Source organism: Anabas testudineus, chromosome 23 (genome assembly GCF_900324465.2).
Source record: "Anabas testudineus chromosome 23, fAnaTes1.2, whole genome shotgun sequence".
NCBI lineage: Eukaryota > Metazoa > Chordata > Actinopteri > Anabantiformes > Anabantidae > Anabas > Anabas testudineus.
In genome coordinates, this window is record NC_046631.1 from 11335361 (window position 1) to 11344215 (window position 8855).

Here is an 8855-nt window from a genome sequence, read left to right on the forward strand (position 1 = left end):
GGGTTTATCTACAAATAAATCTTTTATCTTGCTGACTAAACCAACAGCAATACTTCAAGGCAAAAAATACTCCATTACAAATACATGTGTTGATACTTCATTAAAATACAAAAGTAATATCATCTAGAGAGACAATGAATACTGATGTTTGGTTGTTGATTACATTTTAAAGACAAACATGTATACTTATTTTAAATCATATAGTAAGGTAGAAGGTCTGATAATAAACAGGTACAAAACAGTATTTCACAAGTCACTAAATCCTAGTTTATTTACCAATAATGTGCTAAAAAAGATGAATGAAAAAAGCATATTATTTGGTACCAAATAACAGGTAAAAATAGAATTCTTTTGATTTAACTTATATTCAGAGGGTGGCAGGTGAGCTAATCATGCAGAATGTGAAATGTGTTTACAGCAAACAATTCAGAATAAATAAAGAATGCGTTTTCCAAGAATAAATGAACAGTTATGCTCACTGGGGTTAGAATAAAACGGAAATTCTGGTAATCAATAATACATTTAGACCAACTAATTGAACTAACCCAAATAAATATTAATTTCTTTTTTAAGAAACTATTAGAAAATAACAGACCTTTAAAATAAAAGCTGTTAATTACTGGTCATTTGGTTTTGTGGACTAAATGATAAGTATTAAAAAATACTTTTTCTTTCTTTCTTTTTAATCTCCAATAGTTCTTGTTCTTGTTCCTCCTCCACCGCAAAATATTTCAGAGATGAATTGTCCCACAGTTCTTGAACGCTTCCCAGTGAAACTCGGAGGTAGGTGTGTGAGTGCTTGGGATAACTTTCCACTGTGTCACTGTAGTCACCTACTACACTTGTTCACACACCTGAATGAAACCACAAACAAACACACACACAAACACACACACACACACACGCCTGGTCGCGGTGGGTGGGGTTTTTTCGTACCTTAAAACGCTGCGTAATGTGCCGCGGTGGTGTCATTACGCACACGGAGCCAAGAACGCAGAGACACTGGACTGATTTCTTCCTTTTTACATTTTATTTTAAGGAAAAACTCTTTGACAGCCGACTAAAACATCAACGTTGATGCTTTTCTGTGAAGAAAAAACTATTGGCTCCCTATTGGTTTTGTGATGATGGATCTGTGGAGTTGTTGGGTGAGTCCTGGCTAAAGTGTTTAAGGAACTTCATTTTCGTAGCGTGTGTTTCTCCTAGGTCTGAAGCAAAAAGCAAGCCTTATTTTCTTCATATGGAAACTACAGTACATGTTTAAAAATAGACCATTGTACTTACACTACTGATATAACGTTTAAAACGCGTGTAGCCAGGTTAGACTTTGGAAACATAGACTTATGTTCAATATTGATTTTGGCCATCTGCATATTTACATTAGCTAAGAGTGATTTTCTAAACCTCTCAGGGTGTTTAATGAGTTAAAACGCCTTAATATTTCACAAGCAGAAAGGTAAATGCCCCCAAAACTCCACCATAGTTTGATTATCCACAAATTCTTAAGCAGAAGTTTTATTTATTATTGATTATTATTATTTATATATTATTATTTATTTATTTATTATTTATTCACCAATTTTTCCTGGCATCACAGTTTTTGAATTCTTTCTGCTTTCAAACCTGAACGAAGAAGCTTTTCTGTGTTCTGAAGTCTTTATCAGAGCAGCATTAGAGAAGAATGTGGTGACTAAAAAGCGCCACATCTTCCAGGATAACTGGTCCATCAGGTGCGTCTGTGTCTCTGCTGTGATGCTGAGTTGTGAAGTTTAGCAGGTTTGGAAAGTAACTAAGTAGTTTTAGTATTTTAAGGTTTACTACAGGTACAGAAACACAAGATCCAATAAGATACATGTAAAATACAATTCATTGTTTCTGACCACTGACTTTGGTATCAGCTTCCTTCCTGATGTCAGTTTAATGTCAGCTGTTTCATTCCTCTTCTGTGTCCAGGCTTTTAAGAAGCTAGCTGACCTCTGACCCTCTCACCATGGACGTCCGTGTGCACTCCAGCCCTCAACGCCACTATGCAGTCAACGGAGGATCCAGTCAAAACTCCAGACCAGGGGTGAGTATTTATAGTATAGTTAATGAATGCTTCTTCATTTAGGAGCAGCAAACAGTTCTCTAAACCCGTTGATCACATCCTAAGGGGTAGGTTTAGGAAAAACAGGAACAAGTTTTTGGTCTAACAGTAACTGCCAAAGTGTTTTAATATTATAAGATAGTTGATTTACACCACATATTTTAACAACCTCAGAGTTACAATGGTTTCACCTCTCACTTGCGCCCTCCTCGTCGTGTCCTACTATTGACACAATACAAATTATAACTGATTAAACAAATAAATAATAGATTCATAGATAAATTAATGCTACTGTCAAATCACAATAAATATGAAGTAAGCAGCCGGCTGACTTTGTTCTGCACAACGTCCGGAAAAGGAAACACTGGCAGTATAGTCAAGTCAGTGTGAGGGTCAGTCAGTTAATGATGTTGTTCTATTGTGTTCTTAAACAGTCAGCATATCAAATGAACAGCTGATTATTCTAAATGTTCTTCACGTAGACTGACGCTCTGTGATGTGTTTCCACAATGCACCCAGTTATCTCAAACTCTGAGAAATTATACCTGCTTAACAACTTAATCCCTCCCGATGCCTTGGGGATGACATTCATTATCAGCACACAACACAGTCGAACCAGTTAAGCTGCAGTTTTCACAGTCCTGAGCTGCTTCACGACAATAGATATCATTCACTCCAGCTGAAACCGACACATCATTGTTTATCTCGTATTGGTTTCAGTTAGCTGTTGCTGCAGGTGTCTTTGTGTGTCTGTGTGGCTAAAGAAAAACTTATCTCCTGGAAACCTTGTTGTGACACCTTTAATAACACAAATGTCAGCAACAAATCCTGTTTACCATGTCAACCAACAGCTGAAGGTCAGCACCTTGAAATGCCTCAAATAAGCAGCTTCTTTCAGTCCGATGGCTGTGTAATAGTAGAAATACTCTATAGTAGAAATAGAGGAGCTTTTGTTAATGTCACAGATTTATTTACCAACACAGTTTGTCCCTGCTCCAGGCGTCATGCTAAGCTAAGTTAGCTGGCTGCTGCCTTTAACTTCATATTTAACATATTGACAGGACAGTGTCAAAGATCTTCTCTTTTAATTCTTGTTGCAAAAAAGCAAATGCATATAATTCTGAAGATGCCAGAACAATCCTTATAAACGTGAACTATGTTAAGGTTTCATAAGGAGTTCAGTGCAGAACTTGTTGAACAACAGTGAAATGTAGATGAGCACAGGTTTGGATGTGGAACAAGCACAATAGCTCCAGATCTGGCAACTTCACAGTGAAAAAGACCTTGGGACAGTCACTGCCCGCCTTTTGTTTGTAAAGAAATAGTTCCAGCTCATAACACTACACTCTGGGTTAACCCACTCTGGCATTTATTCCACTTCACTATGGATATGCTGAAATCATTTAAGTACGTTCACAATTTATAAATCTCTCATGAAGTTACCAAAACTATATTTTGACACACTCCACAAGACCAGGCTTGGGATTTAATACAATAGCAGAAATCTGACCGGTTTTAGTTTACCACAAACTATTTGCCACAGTGGAGACTCTGGGGACCCTCGTGGTCTTAGACAGTTGTTCAGGACCTCGAAATATGACAACGTGATAAGTTGTAAATGCAAGAAAACAACCTTACTTTGTCTTGATGATGATGTATTTAACATTACTTTAATATGTGGACTGGCTTTCATCAAGACTGAAAGCAGCAAAATGAGTAGTCATCAAGTGTTGTTAATGGAGAGTCCATTGTGTTGTTGTTCAGTAGCAGCACTGTGTAAAGCAGGACAGGTAGCCGTGGAGGTGAAGCAGAGATGGAGAGAGGTACAGAGGGAGGGGCAACAGAAGAGAGGGGCATTTGAGCTAAATATAGGGTGGGAAAGAAGTTTGGAGCACTGGGATGCAGGAACAAACAGGTCTGTGTTCACTCTGTACTTTCTCATACAGTGAGGACTGATTGAGAAAGACACAGTGAATAGTTTGAAACATGATGAAGAGAAAAGTAAAAGACAAACAAAAACAGGAACGTGTTAAAAAATAAAATCACTGTGTGGTGGAAAAATCCACTAAAGCTAAATCACACTCGAGAATAATTCAATACATGAACCTGTCTTTAAGTATAAAGTTGTGATTTTAGAAGGTTTGCACATATGCATACATAGAAGTCAAGACGAAATCACACCTTTTCATCTAGTTTTCTACTGTTTCTTGGCGTTGACAGGAAGATGATCTGCAGTGTCTAAGCCAGGATGTGCAGGAGTGCATCCAGTTCTTTGACGAAACTATTGTGTCATTGGAGAGGAGTCTGAAGGAGGAAGATCAGAGCCCTGCGCAGGCGAAGTCTACCATTAGTAGTTCTTACCCTGTTGACAAGGTTGATGGACCCCTAACTGTCAGTCACAGCCCCATGTCGTCCCTCCTGGCAAGGACTCCCAGTCCGAAAGATCAGGATATTATAGACCTGGTCCGCCCAGAACCAGACTTGGTGCAGCCGATCTTCAGTCCCACCAGTCCAGGTACTGTACAGCAGTTTGTAGTTTTCAGTAGTAATTACAGCCACAGAGGCTGAACTGAAGGTGGTAAACCTTCCAATAACCTCACTTTGCAATTTGTTTTTTTCAGATTTCCACAGAATGGTGCACGTACCTGAAAGTCACTTTGATATGAAGCCAAGACGTGATATAGACAGCTTACCTTCAGAATACAACGATGACCACTTCCCCTACCATCCTCCAGGCAGCATCCCCACCCCGGTCCTGCTTGCCCAGAAGATAGCTGAGAACAAGGCAGGTGGAACCTCTAACCTCCCTCCCCCATCACTCCAACGCCATCAGAGCATGGAGTCTGAAAAGCCACAGAGCTACAGCTCTGATGTTCCTGTGAAACAGGGTCCTCCTACCTCTGCTAAGCCTACCCGCTTTCCTGCTAACATCAGCGTGGTACACAGCATCAAGGACCACCAGAACCAGTCAGGAGCTAATGTGAACATCAACGAGAGACGTGCACAGATGCTGGCAAACCTAGCAGGAACATCACACCCTCTTCTGCAGGAGGATTCTCAGCAGACTGCTGAGCAGAGTAGTCGAAATGCTCCCGCTCGCAGCATTTCCTTCAGGGACCCCACACCAGACATATCCAGGATGGAAGCCCTGTCGAAGCTGGGCTTGAACAGGAACCGGGCAATGTCTGGGGGCATATCACCTCTTAATAAGAGTAGTACGCTGGAACCTCTTCCAGGTGTTCAGGCCAGTGCCAAACCATTGGAGGCCAGTGTCCCTCCAACAGTAGACACCAGCACCAAAGCCAGTGTTACCAGACCTCCGCAGAGTCCGACTCACGTTGACAAAAAAACAGAGATTCTGAGGACAGATTCTCTTAGGAGCCATGAAGATAAATCCTTCCAACCAAGCCCGTCACCTCCGGCAGTCACAAAAAGCAGCTTCAATCCATCTTTGGAACCCAAAGCACCTGTCATCCCTCCACATGAGGCCACTTCACTGGAATTTAACAGCTATGGAGGGAAATCCATTGTGGTCCACCCAACTGCTATCTCCAAGAGTGAACATGCAACATCTCCAACTAGCCCTGAACCCAAAATCATCCCACAAGCCCTGTCTAATCCCAGTGAGTTCAACACCTATGGAGGAAAGAGTAAAGTCTTGACCCCTGCTTCTGGATCCACAATGAGGCACGACCTTCCCGACATCCTCAGCTCCCATATTGACAAGAGTCAAACGTTGCCTGCAAAATCCGAGCCACTAACCACTGAGCTTAACACTTACGGAGGAAAAAGTCGAACCATCAACCCTTCCTCTGGGTTAAGTCGTCCTTTAGAAGGCCAGGCAAAGACTCTCAAACCTCCGGCCCCGACTCCAGCCCCAAAACCTCATCGACACACTATCCATGTTCCTGCTGAGAAAGCAGCACCAAAACCCCCTGAGCACAGGGGGAGGTCCGGCTCTATGTTTCGTCCTCAAGGCATCACTGTGCAGTTTTCTGGACGAGGGCCAATGAACGACTCACGCAGGGAGGCACTGAGGAAACTGGGGCTGCTAAAAGACTCTTGATTCACTTGGAAATTTATTCTTCAATCCAACTGTTGAGACTGGATCTCTGGTGTGTATCTGGTGGAAGTGGTATGCTAGACGTTTGACAGGAGGCCCACTTTTACAGAGGACCTGCACGTTTGAAACCATAATAACTGACAAACATTTTCTAAAAAACATTATTATTATTCCAGCAGGAGGAAACTGCATTCGTTGGATCATTTTCAGCATTGGATTAAAACACGTGATTTGCTCTATAGACTGTTACTGGCAGCAAGATGCAAATATGGGATTAAGTGGGGAAAAAAACTACAATGAGACAAAGATCCTCCTAATCTTAAGACACTTGTCCTAGATTTAATGTTAAATAGATTTTTATTAGGATTTTTTATTTAGTTTTTTCTGTTAAAACAAAGCTGTCAACTTTCCCCATTGCTCCAAATCTCCCAGACCCCCAGCTCATTTGTGGCAAGCTGTTATTTTGTTATCTTGATGTCTAACTGAAATACGACATATGTCTGGGATCCCCTGGCCCACATAGCAGGTTAATCTGGCCCAATGTAGGTTTTTGCTGCAGGTTACTGTGAATTTGGTCCTTTTGCGATACTACATGATACTACATATATATACAGAAATGAAATGCAAGTTAGTGACTTATTTGCAAAGACAAATAAGTGGCACAGTACTGCAGATTTAATTTTACATCTTTTAAAAGACACAATACAAGCTAATTTAAATAGAAAATTAAAAACTGAAAATCAAAAGAACTCAACACATAGTCACAAAAGACCTCCCAATGCTTCTTTTTGTATCCAGGTTACATTTTTTGTTTTACAGTGTCACTTTTCTTCTAGCATCTGTGAAATTCATGTTCATGCACACGCTGTGAAGATTTTATCACCTCTGTTACATGGGAACCTTTTTGGTTTTTACTGGTTTGTTTACTGACTTTGGGCATTTTAGGCAGCAGTGAGTTTTTGTGTGAGTGTTTTAGAGCCAGAAACAAAGTTAAAAGCACTTTTGTCTGAGAGGTTTTATCTCTTCTAAAATGACCAAAACTATATTGTGATAGTTCTAAATAGGCCTGTGTAGGGTGTATCTTAAAGTGAACAACAGAAGATCAAAGAATCATCCAAAGCCAGACGCAGTGCCTGTTTTTAATTGTTCCGGAAACTGAACGTTTCCATTACATCTGACGTCCTGGAGTAACAATAGTGCAGAAGTTACAGCGAGAAACTGGGTTTCATAGAAGATGTAAAGCTGAGCTGAGCTGGAGGATATTTTTACTCCAAGAATAAACCTCCTACAACAAACCACAGACTGTGGAATGGGTTTGTGGGCAGGACTTTTACTTTTTTACTATGCAGAGGGAATACTTTAAAATGGCTCTTTAGGGATGGGCGAGCACACGGTATTGTACAAAACACGAGCACTAAAACCACAGAATCTGGAAATACAGCCTGGGTTACTTATGTGTTTTTATTCCTGTCAAGCTGTTAGCAGTAACTTTGCTGTTTCTGACATTTGCGAGTGTGTTATTTATCTGTTGTTTAGCAGCATAAGCATGTATGTATATGTGTGTGTGTGTGTGTGTGTGTGTGTGTGTGTGTGTGTGTGTGTGTGTGTGTGTGTGTGTGTGTGTGTGTGTGTGTGTGTGTGTGTTATTAAGACTCCGGCCTCTCTGTAGTTCACCTACAGTAACTTTTGAAGTATATTTTGTTTAACACAGAAGTACTACTCCTGTGTGAATGTCTTTGTCAGTCTTGTTTACAGACTCCGGCTTTCTGTAGTTCAGCTACAGTTATTTTGAAGTATCTAATGGTGCATACATACAATAAATAACTACATTCTGTACAGCACACCCTACGTTAACAGGAAATGTTTCTGCATAATGTACAGATCTGCACAGAACAAGGATAAAAATACGTGTGTGTGTGTGGTAAATGGGGAATTGTAGTGGCCATATGAGTGTTTGAGCCTTGTATCCTGTATATGCTCTGCTTTATGTATCTAATGTTGAGTTTGTGTCAATCATTAAACAGAGTAATAACTTCGTTCTGATTGGTTTTCTTTGACTAACTCTGGAATGAGAAGAATGAACAGGCGCTGTAAACTTTTTACTTATTACAAACTTAGGAATATATAATCCCCATCTAGTAGTAGTTTCTTTATTTGTGGACAAAACATTAAGTTTTAATTGTTCACACAGTCTCCTGTGTCTACTATAATTAACTCTACCCCACTTTTGGTGCTAGAAATAAAATTCAAGTGACAGATTGTCCAGACATGTAAATGCTGCTTGCATAAGTCATATTTTAAAGTTATTTTGCAAAAAACAACAACATGCATTAGGCTGTTTCACAGACACACACACACACTGCAGTAAATACTTTTCACCTTGTGTGTATTCTGTGTGATGACAAACGAGGTAGCTTTGTTTTTCTGACCTTTCCCATATTCGTGTTGCATTACATGTGTGTTGAACAGCAGCAACACAGAAGTCGAACTGTCTCGACAACAGACTGTTACATAAGCCTTAAATAAAGAGGCTTTCTTTTCATAAGAGTGTTGCTTCACTCCTAAACTGAGCAGGTGACAGTATGAGGGCTTCAGTCAAGGATGACCGTCTTTAGTTTAGTTTATCTGTGTTTTTTCTTACTCAGTGTATCTTGGCGTCATTGCAGAATTAGTTTTAACACGTTTTATTTCAGTTTATACTGAGCT

The 8855-nt window shown here is 40.2% G+C and overlaps 1 protein-coding gene across 1 annotated transcript; it reads left to right on the forward strand.

Annotated features, from left to right (window-relative positions):
• The first annotated feature begins 955 nt into the window (after positions 1–955).
• Positions 956–7744, forward strand: LOC113164246 (proline and serine-rich protein 2). Its single transcript, XM_026363439.1, has 4 exons — positions 956–1148; positions 1954–2068; positions 4307–4601; positions 4708–7744. Exons 2-4 carry the CDS (start codon positions 1991–1993, stop codon positions 6150–6152), a joined length of 1818 nt encoding a protein of 605 aa, XP_026219224.1. The 5' UTR covers positions 956–1148; positions 1954–1990; the 3' UTR covers positions 6153–7744.
• Positions 7745–8855: the final 1111 nt, after the last annotated feature.

Excerpts from the sequence above, each read along its gene's own strand:
- LOC113164246 (XM_026363439.1), top strand. The coding sequence starts at position 1,991 with ATGGACGTCCGTGTGCACTCCAGCCCTCAACGCCACTATGCAGTCAAC. Across the intron at positions 2,069-4,306 it reads GTCAAAACTCCAGACCAGGG|GAAGATGATCTGCAGTGTCT; the intron begins GTGAGTATTTAT and ends TGGCGTTGACAG. Across the intron at positions 4,602-4,707 it reads CTTCAGTCCCACCAGTCCAG|ATTTCCACAGAATGGTGCAC; the intron begins GTACTGTACAGC and ends TGTTTTTTTCAG.